The sequence below is a fragment of the Schistocerca gregaria genome, chromosome 1 (assembly GCF_023897955.1).
Source record: "Schistocerca gregaria isolate iqSchGreg1 chromosome 1, iqSchGreg1.2, whole genome shotgun sequence".
Classification (NCBI taxonomy): Eukaryota; Metazoa; Arthropoda; class Insecta; order Orthoptera; family Acrididae; genus Schistocerca; species Schistocerca gregaria.
This window is the reverse complement of record NC_064920.1, coordinates 652048126-652069263: the sequence shown is the minus strand read 5'-3', so window position 1 is coordinate 652069263 and position 21138 is coordinate 652048126. Positions and strand designations below refer to the sequence as shown.

General features: G+C 40.7%; 1 protein-coding gene across 1 annotated transcript in view; it reads right to left on the bottom strand.

Moving 5' to 3' along the window:
• The window catches only part of LOC126267211 (facilitated trehalose transporter Tret1-like), a 95493-nt gene extending 84921 nt beyond the window's left edge, over positions 1–10572 (bottom strand). Inside the window, exon 1 of the mRNA XM_049972223.1 lies at positions 10491–10572. Coding sequence (XP_049828180.1) covers positions 10491–10572 — 82 coding nt within the window. The remainder of the gene's footprint in view (positions 1–10490) is intronic.
• Between the last annotated feature and the right edge of the window lie 10566 nt (positions 10573–21138).

The window sequence follows — 21138 nt, the reverse complement described above, 5'->3', positions numbered from 1 at the left end:
AGTCATTGAGTATCGAATGACGCTGGCTATTCCGCTGTGAATGTATAATTTTAATAACAGGATTCCAATTTTTATCCAGTTGAAAGCCGTTGTCACGATTTATAAGATTATCGGCAAGACGTATTTCCACTGATTCCTTGATTACGGAATCCCAAAATCCGGAAACCGGAGCTAAAATTTTTGTTCCATTGTATTCCATTGAATGTCCCAATGAAATACAGTGCTCTGCTACTGCCGATTTTGACGGTTGCCGCAGACGGGTGTATCTTTCATGTTCTGTACATCGTTCATGGACAGTTCTTGTCGTCTGGCGACTACTAAGCGATTGTAGTTGTTTTTCTATTCAGCGATTGGTTATCTCAATATCTGACATTTTTACATACGGAGGACGATTAAAAGGAGAGACCGTGTTACGAACTTCCGTAGTGAAACAGTAGTGGAAGACCAAATTCAGTATTTCGGCATTCTCTCTGTAATCTTGGGTTTCGGTGCCAGTCTGGTCACTGACTAAAAGAATAGATAATTTTGACCCACTTACTGATTTTACTCACGACTAAAATCTCTCAGGGTTTTTATTCAAATAGGTTGATAAAGTCATTGATCGCTAGTCTCATTGCTCTCCTTTCCACTTCCTTCAGCTTTTCCTTGTCAGTTGGGTTTTTACTTCTCTTGACTCGGAGGTGAAGTTCTCTTTCTTTACGTAGCAGTTTTCTAATGTCGCTATTATTCCATGGTGAGTCCTTCCCATCCCGTGGATCTTACTCGGATCATATTTGTCTAGGTCATGCTGCACGATTCCATCACCGAATATTTGATGCTGACTGCTCAGATACTTTGAAATTGGTATCTTACCACGTTTGCTTAGCAAAAATATATTCCTGCTTTTCTTAACATTCTTTGTCAGACTCATTTTCATAGATACCGACACAGCCTTATAATCACTTATACCTTTCTCTAGGTTAACTGGTTCGATAAGTTCAGGTCTGTTTGTCGCCAGAGGGTCTAAGATGTTACCCTCACGAGTTGGTTTTCTAACTGTCCGCTCAAATTAATTTTCGGACAAGACATCCAGAACAATGTCACACGAATCCCTGTCTCTGGCACCAGTTTTGATAGCATGACACTCCCAATCCACACTTGGCAAGTTAAAGTCGCCGTCTATTACAGCGGCATGATCAGGAAAACTAAGAGGATTGGAACTTAAGTAGTGGCAACTATTTTTTCACAACCGATACAAAAGAGTTACAAGTTTGCACCTGTTACTGTCCTTTAAAGTAGTCACCAGCGTTGTGTAGAACCAGTTACCAGCGATGTAGGCGTAGTATTCCGTTAGCAGAGCCTGTTCTGTTGATGGTGCGAATGGAGCGCTCTGCTGCCTGTCGAATCTCTGGAACAGTTCTGAAGTGAATGCCAGGAAGTGATTCCTTTACCTTCGGAATCAAATCAAAGTCACAACGACTTCAGTCCGGGGAGTATGGTGGATGGTACAGTACTTCCCAGTTCCATCGACCGAACATAGCAGCCACAGCTTGTGCTCTATGCGCCCGCGCTTTGTCGTGCAAAATGATGGGTGGGTTGCGCAGCAAGTGTCGCCGCTTCTTTTGCAAAGCTGGTCGTAGGTGATGCTCCAAAAACAAACAATAATACTGTGTATTGACGGCCTGCCGTGGAGGAACGTGATACGCTACGATAACACCATCACAGTCGTACACGAGAATCACCGTAAGTTTAGACCGCTCCATTTGCACCATCAGGAGAACAGGCTCTGTTAACGGTATACTACGCCTTCCACATCGCTGGCAACGGATTCTACACAACGCTGGTGACTACTTTGCAGGACAGTAATAGGTACAAGGGTGTAACACTTTTGTATCGTTGTCAATAAATAGTTGCACTATTTAAATTCGAACCCGCGCACTAACGATGTTCTGTTAGTTGTCTGAAGCGCTGTACCATTAGAGCTCATGACCCAGGCGGTCTGTAAAAGCACCGGTTACCAGGTTACCATTTTTGATTGATCTTTCACACTTAACTTCATCCAGATTATTTCACAGTCAGAAACCGTGAGAACCTCGCTAGATTTTATCGAACTCTACTGCAATAAACACCCCGCCACCATTGGCGACAAACCTATCCTTACGATAAATATTCCAATCCGAACTTAGGATTTTGTTGTCAGTAACGTCCGGTTTCCAACAACTTTCTGGTACTAATACAATCTGTGGTTTCTAACCTTCAGTAAGCCATATTAATTCTGGAACCTTTCCCTAGATCCTGCAGTTTCTATCTCTGCTCTGCAATAACGAAGGTTCTCTGGGGACACTGTGGCTAATTTACCAGGAAAATCGTCTTTGACCCCAAGGGAGGGTTTCTTTAACCTAAAAAATCCCCATGGGCACGCCACTCCTACTCCGCTACCCCAGTAGCCGTTTCCTGCGTATAGTGCACGGCTGATCTACACTCCTGGAAATGGAAAAAAGAACACATTGACACCGGTGTGTCAGACCCACCTTACTTGCTCCGGACACTGCGAGAGGGCTGTACAAGCAATGATCACACGCACGGCACAGCGGACACACCAGGAACCGCGGTGTTGGCCGTCGAATGGCGCTAGCTGCTCAGCATTTGTGCACCGCCGCCGTCAGTGTCAGCCAGTTTGCCGTGGCATACGGAGCTCCATCGCAGTCTTTAACACTGGTAGCATGCCGCGGCAGCGTGGACGTGAACCGTATGTGCAGTTGACGGACTTTGAGCGAGGGCGTACAGTGGGCATGCGGGAGGCCGGGTGAACGTACCGCCGAATTGCTCAACACGTGGGGCGTGAGGTCTCCACAGTACATCGATGTTGTCGCCAGTGGTCGGCGGAAGGTGCACGTGCCCGTCGACCTGGGACCGGACCGCAGCGACGCACAGATGCACGCCAAGACCGTAGGATCCTACGCAGTGCCGTAGGGGACCGCACCGCCACTTCCCACCAAATTAGGGACACTTTTGCTCCTGGGGTATCGGCGAGGACCATTCGCAACCGTCTCCATGAAGCTGGGCTACGGTCCCGCACACCGTTAGGCCGTCTTCCGCTCACGCCCCAACATCGTGCAGCCCGCCTCCAGTGGTGTCGCGACAGGCGTGAATGGAGGGACGAATGGAGACGTGTCGTCTTCAGCGATGAGAGTCGCTTCTGCCTTGGTGCCAATGATGGTCGTATGTGTGTTTGGCGCCGTGCAGGTGAGCGCCACAATCAGGAAAGCATACGACCGAGGCACACAGGGCCAACACCCGGCATCATGGTGTGGGGAGCGATCTCCTACACTGGCCGTACACCTCTGGTGATCGTCGAGGGGACACTGAATAGTGCACGGTACATCCAAACCGTCATCGAACCCATTGTTCTACCATTCCTAGACCGGCAAGGGAACTTGCTGTTCCAACAGGACAATGCACGTCCGCATGTATCCCGTGCCACCCAACGTGCTCTAGAAGGTGTAAGTCAACTACCCTGGCCAGCAAGATCTCCGGATCTGTCCCCCATTGAGCATGTTTGGGACTGGATGAAGCGTCGTCTCATGCGGTCTGCACGTCCAGCACGAACGCTGGTCCAACTGAGGCGCCAGGTGGAAATGGCATGGCAAGCCGTTCCACAGGACTACATCCAGCATCTCTACGATCGTCTCCATAGGAGAACAGCAGCCTGCATTGCTGCGAAAGGTGAATATACACTGTACTAGTGCCGACATTGTGCATGCTCTGTTGCCTGTGTCTATGTGCCTGTGGTTCTGTCAGTGTGATCATATGATGTATCTGACCCCAGGAATGTGTCAATAAAGTTTCCCCTTCCTGGGACAATGAATTCACGGTGTTCTTATTTCAATTTCCAGGAGTGTATTTAGGTAACCCTGCAATTCTGTACCCAATAGCGGAGGTCGAGAAAATCGCATCCGATTCCGTCGCAGAGTCTTCTGAGCCACTGGATTAGACTCTGATTCAAACCAGAGGACCGCGATCAACCCTGGGAATGATGCTACAAACAGACCGTTTAGCTTCACCTCGCATGCGATGCTAGTTGCCTTCACCAAATGAAGCATCTGCCATAGTAAACCTGCCTCTATACTGATTTCCCATGCTCTGTTAGTGAAGGCCTAACTAACTGTAACTATTTCATAAGTCTTTTAATTTAATTTTTATTATTTATATGTTAGGGGACTAATTTTTGTTGAATAACTGAGCAAATTATGTTTGTCTTATGCAAGTCGTAATTTAATAGCTTCTGACCCCATTAGTTCTCGACGGAAGATGAAAGATAAAGAATTGCGAATATTATTCTAGTGCAAGAGAATGTCACGTTTCTTTTCAGTGTGTCATTAACTGATTATATCTGTACTCGTGGGCGACAGATGAGACGTTTATCTTATCGACCGATCAGCATGGAGTTAATGTACTCCCTATGGCCTCCACCTCTGAACAAATACAGCCAAGTATTATAGATTTTTTTTCAGGCACTGTAAGTGCTTTGCTTTGTTACTGTACCATAGAGCTGGAGATAGCGTCCATACTGGATATTTGAATTTTTTAAACGCTGTTTCATACCGTCCGCAATAAATTTGAGAAACAAATAACATAATATTGAGAAATCAAGGTGAAAAAGACGATTGTACAAATCTTAATCCAGTCGATAAATCAAGATGTCCCTCATGTGATACACACCAGTTTGGGAGGTGTTCTAATAAGTAACAATTCCTTAATTATTTTAAATAGGTGAATGATATATATTATTTGTGAATATTACTGAATTATTCTCCCCCTTTAAATTCTAAACTACAAAAAATAGTTCAAGGTGAAAATTCAGAACATAGTTCTTATTTATTTAATTTTTAATTTCCTGTTCCTAAGGGTAAGCCCGGTATAGAGCAAGATAAAGAACTGCAAATATTATTCTAGTTCAATGAGAATCTCACGGTTTCTTTCTATGTGTCATTAAGTGATTATATCTGTACTCGTGAGTGACAGCTGAGGTACTTATCTTGTAGTCTGATCAGCTTTGTGACGCGAGATCAAATTGGAGTTAATGTACTCCCTAAAATTTTCACTCCTGAACGACTACAGCCAATATTAATAGTTTTGTTCTCAATCACTGTGAATGTTGTACATTGACACTGTATTCTACAGGTTAAAATAGCGTCGATAGTAAATATTTGAATTTTTAAATTGATATTTCATATTGTCTAAAGAGAATTTGAGAAGTAAGTAACATAAAATTCAGAAACCAAGGGGAAAAAACCGCAATAGGAATCATAACGCATTCGATAAATTATGATTGTCGTCATGTGATACACACTAGTGTGTGTCAATAAGGTGCTTTAATAAGAAGTTCTTGATTATTTTAAATAGCAAAATGATAGGTATTATTTGTAACTACGACTGAAGCATTCTCACACTTTAAATTGTATCCTACAAAAAATAGGTTGCTAGTGTAAGCTCAGAACATAGTTCTTCTTTATTTACTTTTTTATTTTCTATTCCTAAAAGACAGGCTCAGTACAGAGCTCGATTCTTTCTGCCAAATCCTAGCGAGCTGAGCGGAGGGTGTTGTGAATGAGGATATTTGCTAGAAGACTATCATCTCCGACATTTGTATTACAAGTAAGGGAAAAGTGCTACCAAAAGACGTGGCCATAACCAGAATAACTCCTTTTTTACCTTTTTCTGTAGGGAAATGAGTCTGGCCCAATTACATGAAGGCCTAGTGCTCGTTAGTGAATGTAAGAAAATAAAGTCGATTAGATGCTTGACCTCTCCCTTCGTACGACGCTCACTTTGTATTGCAGTTGCGTTACAAGAATTTGTACACCGATAGAATATCACAAGTCACATGACACAGTACGTGTTACTACCTGTATAAATGTAGTTGAACGTATAAAATGAGGTACAGTTTTGGATGCTTACTATACTGATTCGTAAGTATGTGAAATTTTGCATGATAGTAACCATAAGGATTTATTGATAATTATATTACATGATTACGTTTGGGAATGTGTCGCAGAGCTATCAACGTGCAACGTGCATTTTATTATTAATGGCTTGCTTTGATGAAGGATTGTTAGATTTCTGGATGTATTCAAAAGTAAACAATCATCATACTTCTCCTCTGATATTGAACAAGCACTTTTGTTGTGTATTTAAATTTTTGTGGAACTTTTTAAATGATTTATGACGTAAAACAAATGTGTAGTTCATAAATTTTGCCAAGAGAAATAAATACCGAGTAGGATAGTTGACGATAATACGAAGATTTTGGGATGAGCCTTACCTTGATATGACTGTAAGACCTCATTCGACTGGGACACATCAGACACGCAAGAATTGAAAATTCATCGTTCGAGTGACCGTTGCCTTCATTTCCTTCGTCGTATATTGTTTCATTCGTCATTTCCTTTTCCAATGTGGTACTGAACGTGTGATTTGATTTAACAATACTTGTGGTTTTCACTTTGTTTACATGTGGGATTGGCTCTGAATTACAGCATGTTGTTTACAGTAACGCCGGAACTTCAAAAATGTTACAGTCTGTTTCCGTTCTACTCTCGCTTCCTTCCGGAATTTTTCAGCTCTTTGCCTGTCATGATAAGGCAACTGGTAAACAAATATTTTCCAATTACGGCTACTCCTGCATGTATCTGTAGTTATGTGATTTGTTACTGCTTATGTACAATTTAAGTATGTGTAAGCCAATGTTCTGTTACAATGTAGTGTTAGAAGATTCAAGTTTCCTCTCGTATAGTTGTAATTTGTATTTAATCAACTGGATATTCTGGGGGAAGATTGTTTAATTGGTTTAAGTTCCATCGTATCCCGCTTTCCCTTTTCATACCAGCCATCATAAACAGACTCTCTATCCTAGGCCTTATGACAGTTGACCGAGGACCATCGTGTTCTTGTATAGTGGCAAAATGGATGAACGGTTTGTATTCAGACGTCCTGACCTTCGAGTCTCACGGTGCACGGTACAAAGTCCTATGATATCCGATCACCATTGTTTTTATCTTGAGCAGTTCGACAAGTCAAATGGTATGCTGGTGAGATAATGCAATCAGGAATTCTGTCGCGGCACCATCGTGTGTAGAGTGAGGACTTCACATTTAGCTATAACTTTGCAGAACTCATTCGTGGAAAGTTTCAGGTAACGCTATATCAAAGAACATACACAATTAATTCATTGATGATGTTACAAACTTTCACGGATGGTGGAGAAGTGTAAATATGTCAATTTGGGGTGAGGGACACTGGTAAAGAAACGACCTAGTTGAATGTTGTAAGCAAAATCCTTCTGTCTCCACTGACAGTAGAATATGTGCACGGGTACTGTATTTGCTGAGATTGCAGGGTAGGTGATTTTCGGAGGTGGCACTATGGACCAAAACAGGGAAGAAATATCTAATACACATGGAGTCTAAAATGCCTACTTTACTAGTTATGAGCGCTTATTCATCTTCGGTACTATAAAATACCTCTCTATTACTGCAAGCTGTTTGATTTCCATATTTTTGGAGGAGACAGTATGGATCCAAATAAGAAAAAAATGTCCAGTTACAGTGGGCTCCTAAATGCATACGTTGAGATTTACGGGCAGTTGTTCATTAAAACAGATGTGTTTCACAGTGACGGAGATGAACAAGTTCTCATACCTCTTAAGGCAAGCATTTTAGAGCCCATGTTTACCAAACGTACTTTTCTAGTTTTGTCCTATACTACCACCTACGAATGTTGCCTACTCTCCATCTTAATATCAATAACACCACTTCATATAGTCCACTGTCAGAGGTATGAGAAAGATTTCAAATTGAATCTTTCAACTCGGTCGTTTACGGACGTGGGTCCCTTACCTCAAATTGCTACATTTTTCTCCGCCATCCATGAAAATTTGTTACATCATCGCTGAATCACCCTGTATAGGTATTTGTGAGCTCCACGCCGTGTCATATGCAACAGTGTGATGGTGGGTATGATGCAAAAAGGTATTTTATATATCTTGTACAGTAAGTATAGCTCCTATGGTTATGAAATTATCGGAATGTCCTGTTCTCTGACAGACAGTGTTACTTATTAACTCGTCATAGTGCCTGCAGTTTTATTTCGGATTAATAAGAATAATAATACCTGAATTTAATAGAGCTCGTTACGGGACGATCAGCCTGTCATTGGACGCGATACAAGCCTACACAGAGAGAATAATTTAAGTACTATAAAGTGAGAACAAGCGATCTTTAATTCTGAGTTTAACACCACAGCATGTTAAATGATATAACCCTGTTGACACCGAAACGTCCTTAACTGATTAGGAAGAGTCGTAATAGTTTCAGTGATGTATCTGAGCTAATTTACAATGCGATTTGAAATTTCTGATAAGTAAAATATACGTAAGTGATGAAAGTAACATTAACAGGTCAGGAGAAAGAAGAAAGTTCTGGATGTCGTTGAGATATGACATTGATCTGTTACACAAAGAGCTTCCTCAGAAAAAGTTGGCGCAGTTAATAAGTGAAATATTAGTACAGCTAAATGTAATTATAATATCATTAATTTTTTTAACTTAGTTTTTTTAGTTGCACGTTTACAGGACAATAATTTTGGTTCAATAATTAAAGAAGCTCTATTCGTGTCATGTACGTTGTGTAAGTTAATAGCTTCTGACGCCATTAGTTCTAGATAGAAGATAAAAGATAAAGAATTGCAAATATTATTCTAGTTCAACGAGAATCTCACGCTTATTTTCTATGTGTCGTTAACTGATTATATCTGTACCCGTGGGCGACAGCTGCGGTACTTATCTTTGTCGTCTGATCAGCTTTATGACGCGAAATCAAACTGGAGTTAATGTACTCCCTGCAATCTTCTCTCCTGAACGACTGCAGCCGATATTAATAGTTTTGATCTCAGTCACTGTGAGTGTCGTACATTGGCACTGTACTCTAGAGACTAAAATAGCGTCGATGGTGAATATTTGAATTTTTAAAATGGTCTCAGATGTTGCCTGAAGTAAATGTCAGAAGTAAGTAACATAAAATTCAGAAACTAAGGGAAAAAGAGCAATAAGAATCTTAATCCATTCGATAAACTATGATCGTCGTCTTGTGATACACACTAATCTGAATCAATAAGGTGCTTTAATAAGTTTATTGATTATTTTAAATAACGGAATAATAAGTATTATTTGGTACTACGATTGAATCATTCTCGTACTTTAAATTATATCCTACAAAAAATAGGTTGCTAGTGTAAACTAACAACATAGTTCTTATTTCTTTTATTTTTTATTTTAGATTCCTAATGAGTAAGCCCATTATAGAGCTCGAGTCTTTCAGCCAAATTCCAGAGAGCTGAGACATTTGCATTACTGCTACCACAACATTTGGCCATAACTGGAACAGCATTTTCTCTAACAAAACGAGTCTGGTCAATTATATGAAGGCGTAGTGCTCGTTAGTGAGTGTAAGAAAATAAAGTCGATTAGATGCTCGACCTGTCATTTTCTGATAAGACGTGCGCGATACAGAATAGTTTTTTACACTTTTCTTTTAGTACTGCTTGAATATGAAAATACTTTTCAATCATTATTGCGGCTATTATGTACTCGTATCTTTCCTTCTTCGTTCTGAAGACACTCTGATGCCTTCAGTGCTGTTTACGCGAAGACTTCCTAATACTATATGTGATTATTATTTTGGGAAAACTTACCTTCAGAGAATGAACTTTTCACTCTTTAGCAGAGTGAGATGAGGTACCAACGGAACAGAATGCGTTGTGAGTCATGGTCGGGCAAGCTCATTTTGTAGAGCACTTGCCCACGAAAGGCAAAGGACCTGGTTACGAGTCTCGGTCTACCACATAGTTTTTATCTGCCAGTAAGTTTCATGTTAAGGAATATTGTTTCGTCTGGTAAGAGGGTTGACTGAAAAGTATTGCCTCCACCTTCGTAACTCTTCAACAGTTGGCAGCATTAGTATGCGGCAGGTACCGGCTTGTTCCATAGCCTCTTCTCTACAGCTTCAGTTGGCGGGAAGCCTTAGCATTGAACGGTTGTGATGTTACAGTGTGAAATATGGAACCCTGCGCAGATGGTCGATGAATGCGATTTAAGCAACGTGCAGTCATTGAATTCTTGACAGCAGAAGGTGTCACCCCAAAGGAGATTCATCAGAGAATGAAAGCAGGTTATGGTGATTGTATTGATGTAAGTACTACGAGCACGTTCCTGTGCTTTCATTTCAGGAGTCATTTTCCGGGGTACCCATCCTGCACAGATCTTCTGATAGCCAAGCAAAGCATTAATGTGACCCACACATTCTTGTGAAATGCAGATAGTGCTTGCAGTTTCTCTCTGAGTGACATGACAGTTGTCTTGAATCAGTCTGTCAACATTTTGCTTGTGAAACTCGGTGGTTGCTGTCACAGGACCCCCAAGTTTTTGTCACCCGCCTCAACATCTTTAAACTTACTCCCCCAACGACACACAGTTGGAGCCGTCGCTCCCCAGTATGTGGAGTAGGTGGTCGACACCTGGGGCTGCCCGCTGCCCATTCTTGCCTACCAGTCGCCGTCCCTGCCATCTTGTGCAACCGGAATCGCCTACCGCCACGCAGAGGTAGCAGGAAGCCGTACGCCGTCGTCCTTGAAGAACGCCGGTGTCAGAACCTGCCAGCACGCTCGGGTCAGAGGCTCATCACCTGTCACCTGCTGTTTGCCTTGCCGCAGACACACTTCTCTCCTTTTTTTTTGTAATTGTTAATAGAGGGTTTCCGCGATTCGTTAGCTGTTTGCACTGTTTACACATCCGCTCATCTCCAGCAGGTAACCGCTTGTCGCCACCTTTCTAACAACGGCATTACATTTGGTGTCAGAAAAAGCTGTGATGATGGACCAAAGCTTGGCAGAAATGGAGAGGATACAGCAGCACTAACAATCAGCACAAGGATTCAAACAAGTGCAGACTAAGTTTTTGGCTCTGTCTGGTTGTGTTTTTCCTTTCCTTCCTTTGAAACGTCCCCTTAGAAAAATTGTACATGACTGTGCTTAAACTGACACACAATAATTTTAGCGCAACGCAATTTGACTTTCAAAAATCCCTACAAAAGAGTGGCCCTGACTAACATTAATCTATACCTCGCAAAAATCTTGGTTACTCGAACTACTGCAATACAGCGAGCGCCACTACTGCCAGCTAAATAAAAGATTCAAACTACGGAAAGCACTAACTACTGATAGGGATAGTTAGCAAATGAAAGATTTTAATAGAGAACAAACAATGTATTTACCTTAATAGTCATAATATATATAGCAGTTCATGACATCCAGTCTGACAAATTTCAAAACTCCGCCATCTCTCTCCCCACATCCACCACTGCTGGCGGCTCACCTCCAACTGCGCTACGCTACGCGCTGTTAACACCCAGCTGCCGAACACTACAATGGCGAGTATTACAACAATGCCAACCAGCCACTGACTGCACACAGCACAGCCAGTGATTTTCATATAGAGCGCTACGTGGTGTTACCGATATAAAAATCCTAGACAGTCTACTTACACCTTTTCCATTTGGGTTTATTGTCTGCTTGTTCAAATGGCTCTAAGCTCTATGGGACTTAACATCTGAGGTCATCAGTCCCCTGAACTTAGAACTACTTAAACCTAACTAACCTATGGACTTCACACACATCCATGCCCGAGGCAGGATTCGAACCTGCGACCGTAGCAGCAGCATGGACCCGGACTGAAGCGCCTAGAACCACCCAGCCACCGCTGCCAGCTATTGTCTGCTTGTGGTGGCAACAATGAGCAGAATATCTGTCGGTACTAGTGCAACAATACAGGAGACGACTCAGATTTTTTGCTGATGTGGCAGGCTGATAATAAAGCTGTGAATGGGGAAGTAGATAGTTTAAACAGTGAAAGTAGGGAACGGATAATTTCGTGCGTGTCTCCACCCATCGTTGATACTACTACTGCTTCGTTAGTTGCCCCTTTTTCTAGTATGTCTAGGGAATATGTTTTTGTCTTTTTTGATACTTTGCATACAGTCACGAACTTACGGTACAGACATTTATTAAGCAGACATGTGTTAAGTATATCTCATTTAAAGTTAGTGGGGGGTTGCTAGAACGGGTGTGATGGTGAATGAAAAGTTGCAGGACCATCAAGCCTTTGGGGATTGCCAGGGAGGGTTTGTGTATCATTACAGAAGAAAGAATACATCTAGGTGTTTTTCAGAACAACTGAATCGTGTAGTTCATAACCAAGGGGATTCGGTAGGAAGTTTTCTAGACAATATCAGGAAGATTTTAACTGATACATGTGAACTGCTGGCTCTGAGACCGGACAGTGTGCTATATATGGCTGCTCGAATAAACTTCTGACAATGATACCACTGTTTCAACACAAGTCCCATCACGTATCTGCCCTCTCCATCAACATTTCTCTCACCCGTCCCAAAGCATTGCGACCTAGTATGGTCAGGGACATTACACCATTCTCAGATTTGTGCAATACGTTATTAAGATGAATTTCTGCACAATTGTACCAAAATTTGGGTACAGCTGCGCCCTAATGTAAAACGAGAGCATTATTGTTTGAGATTATGAGGAGCCCACTTCTATGTGGAGCCAGGTTTTGTAATATAATTCATGAAAAATGAGCTGAAACGTTTACCATACATAGAAGAGATTGTATCTTTGACACAACTGACGCAACTATATTGTCTGAGTGGCAGAATCCATTGTAAGTAGGAGTGTAGTAGCAAGTTGCCGTTGCACTCTGTTGTAGGTAGGATGTAAGACTTAAAGCTACCGAGCGGTCTAAGGAGCTGCAGTCATGGACTGTGCGGCTGGTCCCGGCGGAGGTTCGAGTCCTCCCTCGGGCATGGGTGTGCGCGTTTGTCCTTAGGATAATTTAGGTTAAGCAGTGTGTAAGCTTAGGGACTGATGCCGTTAGCAGTTAAGTCCCATAAGATTTCACACACATTTGAACATTTTTGATCTTAAAGTAGTGGCTAGTTGTGAGATTTTAGTTGCTGGTCTATGGAAGCAGTAAAATACAATTCTTTATAAAATGAAGTAATATATGAAATTGTTTGTGCTCACACAGACCCAGTAAATGTTAGGTCATAGTTATGTCTATGAAAGTGTAAAGTGGGTATTATTAATTTGTAAGGCTATGAGATTATCAAAAATTGAAGTGATACTGATCGTTAACAAATATTGGCCTATGTCCATGGCAATTAGAGAGGAATAATGAATTGATACTGTAACTCAGAGGAAAAGCAACTGGAACAAATTTGTAAGGTAATGAAATTTTATATATCTTAATTTTAAGTATGCAGCGATGGAATGTGGATTTCACTGAATTTTGGAATACTGACCCTTGAATGTAGGAATCAAGTATTTTACATCTGATTTAATATATAGGTTCATTAGGCATATCCGATTTGTAATATTTGTAATATTTTCTAACTGAAGCATTCTGTTTTACCATATCCCCTTATCAATACCTCATCCTGTCCTATCTCATGTCTATTTAAATTCAATGAATATTTTTCTAGAAGAACTAATTTTTCAAATAGAATAAAAAAATATTAATGTGCGAGAATCATAAAAGTATTAATCTTTGTAACAGTTTCAATGTGGGCAGCATTTCACAGCACTGGACATACGTCCTGTATTGTCATTGAACATTTGCAACGTTCGTCATTTATCAGACAAACTACAGATAATATTTTCATGAAGGTATTTTAAGGCTTGCATTGCACTTCGCTGTGTCAAGATTGAATGTCTTCTATGCCCACTGTGGAGAGACCGAATACCAAGATTACATCTGTTGCAACTTTGGAGTTAAGGAAAATTTATTTCATTGTTTATTTTATTTGCACAGGGAATTTTATTTGTTTGTTGTACAGGGCCATAGAACTCGGTGCTCTCTAGACAGGGTAGATTTCAAAGGATTTGATTTCATTATGGGCATTGCGCATTGGTTTTCCAGATTACGTTGTTTAATTTTTTTTTGATTACAGTAAAACTGATCAAGCTCACCATTTGCTCAACAACACATCACACAGTAAAATCACATAGTACAAACATTACGCATTTCATATTTATTAACAAACAAACACCATTAACATTTTAATAAGAGAACATTACGAGATTAGTGATTTATATAAAGAAAGTGGCTTAACTTATAAAAGCAGAAAGATAAGTCTATGATCCATGTACTTATTACCCTTCCACGTAGCAACAATGGTATACTAGGTCGATTTTAATTGTAATATTTGCTTCTAGGGAAAAATAATAAATGATTTGGATTTATGATTCAGTTTAGTAGCTGGTAGCCGTTTCACAACATAAATGTAAGTTGCTATATTAAACTACGAAAACATATACATAGATCCAAGTAATACTCGTAGCTTTTCAGAACGATAACTGACTTCAGTTTTTGACTACTGACTTCAAAGCAAATCAACAACTCAATTTATTTTGGTACTACTGATATGGTGATGTACGTAACTGGGTTTTCTTTTCCCTTTGTATGATGAATTGAGAATGTATATCTATTTAATTCTGAATTGATATCTGAATTTAACCTAAAACTTTTGCCTCAGCTGACCCCCAAAACAATGGAAGCTCTTACGTTTTTTTCGCAAATAACTAACTTTAAAAATCGTTGTTGAGAACCGTACTACACAAGCAGGTATCTCATACAACCATCAACGTCCAGTGTTGCTCTGCTAGAAACGCCTGATACAGGAAACTACGGAAAGTAATTGAGCAGAATGTTTCTCTTTCTGAGTACCTTTTATACTAGAATTTTGGTACAGAGATGTAGATACTTACGCAGTAACCATCTGCTTACAACAATAAAATGATGATGCCCGAAGTGATATAGTCCTATATAGTATTTATAGTCCAGTGTAGTTATAAAAAACTTTTAAGTGGAAATTACCGATTTCAGCCGTCTTCCGCAGTCTTCAGATTATTGACACTGACAATATGGTTTTATTAATGTGCTTGCAAGAGAACTGCTACTTCCTCTCATGATCTAATGATGGCAAGTGACGGTCATAAACCGTTTATTTCCTTTTTAAAATGTATATAATTGTGCCCAACAATAAAACATTTTAAAAATAATTTTATCCGTGTCATACGTTTCCTTAACGGCTGAAATGTCATTTCTCCCAAAAATATTACAGTGTCCGAGCGTTGTACTCTGTTTCCTATTCCTTGGTCTCTTCATAATCACTTACGGTTTTCCTCACAGCATATGAGAAAAAGTCGAGATTATGCGTATTGTCAACTAATTTCCTAATGTTATATCGTACTACAAATAACCTATTTCAACTCAGTACTTAGCCAAAATGAATTATGTCTGAAATCGTAAGACTTAACGAATTTTGTACTAATCTAAGCTGGACTTCTAATAGATAGGCAGTTAAAATACAGCCTTTCACACAAGACAGAAACAGAGACTTATCATAATTGTGTCTGTAGTTTTGGCAGCGTAATCGATGCTGAAACTGGTTCAAACTGGCCAGAGCCAGAAATCGTGTTTGCGCTTCAGCTGATAGGAGATATCGCAGGTATCGTTCGTCCATATCAGTAACGTGGCGTGTGTTGGGTCTAACACTTGTTACCTAAGAGGAACACCCAACAATTTACCAGATCAAATATTGGAAGCTCGCTAAAGAATAAGTCACTTCACTGGTTTTTGCTGGCTGCTGTGATTTCCGTTTTGAATTATCGTTAAGTAATCCATCTTGAAGAAGCAAACTGGTTCGGCTGATTACTCATCTCTCAATACTGCCGATTACTGATAAGACCACTAGCGTTTCGTCAATAGTCTACCACCATTCAAGACTGTTTATTGAGGTTCCCGAGTATCATTTCTGCATGTGGGTACGAACTTTTAACTTCAATTCGGAAACATTATCAAATGATGTATTTGTGGTTTACGAAATTTTACTGAAATTATAGTTTCACGTGTGTTGCTGAACAGTGCAGTTCAGAGGAAATATTACTATAAATCATTAAATAATCTAAAAGCTCCTCTTTCCCCCACTATACAAAATACCACACAAAAACTCTACCAATTTTAAATGTCCGTCCTTCCTGATATCTATTAGAGGATTTATTTTGACAATATCACCTGCAAGCAAGTGTTATATTCTTTGCACGACCAATTTTGGTTAATGGAGCCGATACATTTGTAAAGTGATCGACACGAAATGCCACTTCACAAAGTAGGGTGGTGCTGTCGTAAGACACTGACCTTTTATTGGAAGGGGCAGCGGTTCAGATACACATCGAACCTTCAAGATTTAGGTTTTCAGTATTTTCCTTTCATGAATGCCCGGATGGTTTCTTCAAAAAGGACACCGTCGATTTCCTACATGATCTCTTCTAACCCCAATCTTCCTTAAAAATCAATGTTGACAATGCGACTGTACCGACATAAGTTCCAATAGGGATAATGTATATTTTTGCTTTTAGGTGTAAAATAACAATAGATGGTATACAAGAACTATTACGAATGTATATCGTAATCTGAATAATGTGTATTCAACGCTATGAATTTCCACAACATGAATTGAGCAATAGCTGGCGCCAGTTACGGATTCTCCTATGCCGCGTTAACGTTGAAGCCAGATCCTAGACACTGGCAGCAGAGTGAGATATTCGCTTGAAGAACTATTGCGCGAACAGCTGTATTCGTATAACACATGCACAAAAATTCACCAGCAGTAAGAGTTTCCTTCATACAGTCCACAGCGGATCTAATTACTAAAGTATCTGTCACTGAAATTTCCATTCTGTGGGTCTCGTTGAACTTCTACTCCCATGATGCATGGGTCTTTTTTCCTCCAATTTCGGCTTTCCTAAAGTTTGCTGTTTGTGTCTACTCGTACTGGTCACTTAGAACAATAAGCAGAATGTTGTTTCACCTTTGGTACACAATAGAGTTGCTGGCAGTCACTACATACTGTTGTGGGTAACGTCACGAGGTGCTGCTCGATCATACCTAGGTAGGAATATAGGGGCGCTCTCCGGTGGATTTGGTAGAGAAGGCATGCATTCTGAATAACTGTGATACTCCTTAAAACAATATAGCACTATCTTGGTGTCGTGAAATAAAATTTTATTGGAAAATGTCAGTGTGTTGATTTGGGGTATAAGTGCTCAACACCAGTATTGGTGTAGTTCCAAAGACTCCACGGTAGCTTCTGCACCTGTTTTAGGTCCTAAAGACTCCAAAAAATTGGCCTCATAACGCATAATAAGCCCACCTGGTGACTAAACACGCCCTGTGCTGCGCATTTTTAGTAGGAACTATTCTAGATGAAACTAGGTTCCAAGAACGTCCCGGTCTACATCTACATCTACATGGTTACTCTGAAATTCACACTTAACTGCCTGGCAGAGGGTTCATCGAACCATTTTCATACTACTTCTCTACCATTCCACTCTCGAATGGCTTGTGGGAAAAAAGGAATACCTAAATCTTTCTCTTATTTTGTTATGGTGATCATTTCTCCCTACCTAGGTGGGTGTCTACAAAATATTTACGCATTCGGAAGAGAAAGTTGGTGATTGAAATTTCGTAAATAGATCTAGCCGCAAAGAAATTCGCCTTCGTTTCAGTGACTGCCACACCAACTCGCGTATCATATCAGTGATACTCTCACACCTATTGCACGATAACACTAAACGAGCCGCCCTTCTTTGCACTTTTTCGATGTCCTCCGACAATCCTACCTGGCAAGGATCCCATACCGCGCAGTAATATTCCAGCAGAGAACTGACAAATCTAATTTAGGCTGTCTCTTTAGTGGGTTTGTCGCATATTCTAAGTGTTCTGTCAACAAAGCGCAGTCTTTGTTTCGGCTTTCCCGCAATGTTATCTAACTGGTCTTTCCAATTTAAGTTGCTCTTAATTGTAATTCCTAGGTATTTATGATTCATAATCAAAAACGTCTTCGGTCCCGGGTTCGATCCCCGCCACTGCCTAAATTTTGATAAATAATCAGCATTGGAGACCGAAGACTTCCGGCATAAGAAGTCAGCCTCATTCTGACAACGGCCTTGTGAAAGAGGGCGGAGGAGCGGATAGAGGTTCAGGGCACTCTCTTGTCCTAGGGGTGGGAAATTGCAACTAAAGGCGGAAGAATCAGAAATGATCAACGACATGAGGATGCAGAAGGCAATGGAAACCACTGCATTAAAGACACGTAACGTGTATCCACAGGACATGTGGCCTGTAGTTGAAGAAGTGTCATGATGATCTCTCCATTGGCAAAAGATTCCGGAATAGTCCCCCATCCGGATATCGGGAGGGGACTGCCAAGGGGAAAGTTACCATGAGGAAAAGATTGAATAATCAACAGAAGGATAATGTTCTACAAGTCGGGGCGTAGAATGTTAGAAGCTTGAACGTAGTAGGGAAACTAGAAAATCTGAAAAGGGAAATACAAAGGCTCAATCTAGATATAGTAGGGGTCAGTGAAGTGAAGTGGAAGGAAGACAAGGATTTCTGGACAGGTGAGTATCGGGTAATATCAACAGCAGCAGAAAATGGTATAACAGGTGTAGGATTCGTTATGAATAGGAAGGTAGGCCAGAGGGTCTGTTACTGTGAACAGTTCAGTGACCGGGTTGTTCTAATCAGAATCGACAGCAGACCAACACCGACAACAATAGTACATGCGGACGCCGCAAGCTGAAGATGATCAGATAGAGAAAGTGTATGAGGATATTGGAAGGGTAATGCAGTATGTAAAGGGGGACGAAAATCTAATAGTCATGGGCGACTGGAATGCAGTTGTAGGGAAGGAGTAGAAGAAAACGTTACAGGAGAATATGGGCTTGGGACAAGGAATGAAAGAGGAGAAAGACTTATTGAGTTCTGTAACAAGTTTCAGCTAGTAATAGCGAATACCCTGTTCAAGAATCACAAGAGGAGGAGGTATATTTGGAAAAGGCCTGGAGATACGGGAAGATTTCAATTAGATTACATCATGGTCAGACAGAGATTCCGAAATCAGATACTGGATTGTAAGGCGTACTCAGGAGCAGATATAGACTCAGATCACAATATAGTAGTGATGAAGAGTAGGCTGAAGTTCAAGAGATTAGTCAGGAAGAATCAATACACAAAGAAGTGGGATACGGAAGTTCTAAGAAATGATGAGATACGTTTGAAGTTCTCTAACGCTATAGATACAGCAATAAGGAATAGCGCAGTAGGCAGCACAGTTGAAGAGGAATGGACATCTCTAAAAAGAGCCATCACAGAAGTTGGGAAGGAAAACATAGGTACAAAGAAGGTAGCTGCGAAGAAACCATGGGTAACAGAAGAAATACTTCAGTTGATTGATGAAAGGAGGAAGTACAAACATGTTCCGGGAAAATCAGGAATACAGAAATACAAGTCGCTGAGGAATGAAATAAATAGGAAGTGCAGGGAAGCTAAGACGAAATGGCTCCAGGAAAAATGTGAAGACATCGAAAAAGATATGATTGTCGGAAGGACAGACTCAGCATACAGGAAAGTCAAAACAACCTTTGGTGACATTAAAAAAAGCAACGGTGGTAACATTAAGAGTGCAGCGGGAATTCCACTGTTAAATGCAGAGGAGAGAGCAGATAGGTGGAAAGAATACATTGAAAGCCTATATGAGGGTGAAGATTTGTCTGATGTGATAAAAGAAGAAACAGGAGTCGATTTATAAGAGATTGGGGATCCAGTATTATAATCGGAATTTAAAAGAGCTTTGGAGGACATACGGTCAAATAAGGCAGAAGGGATTGATAACATTCCATCAGAACTTCTAAAATCATTAGGGGAAGTGGCAACAAAACGACTATTCACTTTGATGTATAGAATATATGAGTCTGGCGACATACCATCTGACTTTCGGAGAAGCATCATCCACACAATTCCGAAGACGGCAAGAGCTGACAAGAGCTGACAAGAGCTTAACAGCTCATGCATTCAAGCTGCTTACAAGAATAATATACAGAAGAATGGAAAAGAAAATTGAGAATGCGCTAGGTGACGATCAGTTTGGCTTTAGGAAAAGTAAAGGCACGAGAGAGGCAATTCTGACATTACGGCTAATAATGGAAGCAAGGATAAAGAAAAAGCAAGACACCTGGAAAAAGCGTTCGACAATATAAAATGGTGCAAGCTGTTCGAGATTCTGAAAAAAGTAGGGGTAAGCTATAGGGAGAGATGGGTCATATACAATATGTACAACAACCAAGAGGGAATAATAAGAGTGGACGATCAAGAACGAAGTGCTCGTATTAAGAAGGGTGTAAGACAAGGCTGTAGCCATTCGCCCCTACTCTTCAATCTGTACATCGAGGAAGCAATGATGGAAATAAAAGAAAGGTTCAGGAGTGGAATTAAAATACAAGGTGAAAGGATATCAATGATACGATTCGCTGATGACATTGCTATCCTGAGTGAAAGTGAAGAAGAATTAAATGATCTGCTGAACGGAATGAACAGTCTAACGAGTACACAGTATGGTTTGAGAGTAAATCGGAGAAAGACGAAGGTAATGAGAAGTAGTAGAAATGAGAACAGCGAGAAACTTAACATCAGGATTGATGGTCACGAAGTCAATGAAGTTAAGGAATTCTGCTACCTAGGCAGTAAAATAACTAATGACGGACGGAGCAAGGAGAACATCAAAAGCAGACTCGCTATGGCAAAAAAGGCATTTCTGGCCAAGAGAAGTCTACTAATATCAAATACCGGGCTTAATTTGAGGAAGAAATTTCTGAGGATGTACGTCTGGAGTACAGCATTGTATGGTAGTGAAACATGGACTGTGGGAAAATCGGAACAGAAGAGAATCGAAGCATTTGAGATGTGGTGCTATAGACGAATGTTGAAAATTAGGTGGACTGATAAGGTAAGGAATGAGGAGGTTCTACACAGAATCGGAGAGGAAATGAATATGTGGAAAACACTGATAAGGAGAAAGGACAGGATGATAAGACATCTGCTAAGACATGAGGGAATGACTTCCATGGTACTAGAGGGAGCTGTAGAGGGCAAAAACTGTAGAGGAGGACCGAGATTGGAATACGTCAAGC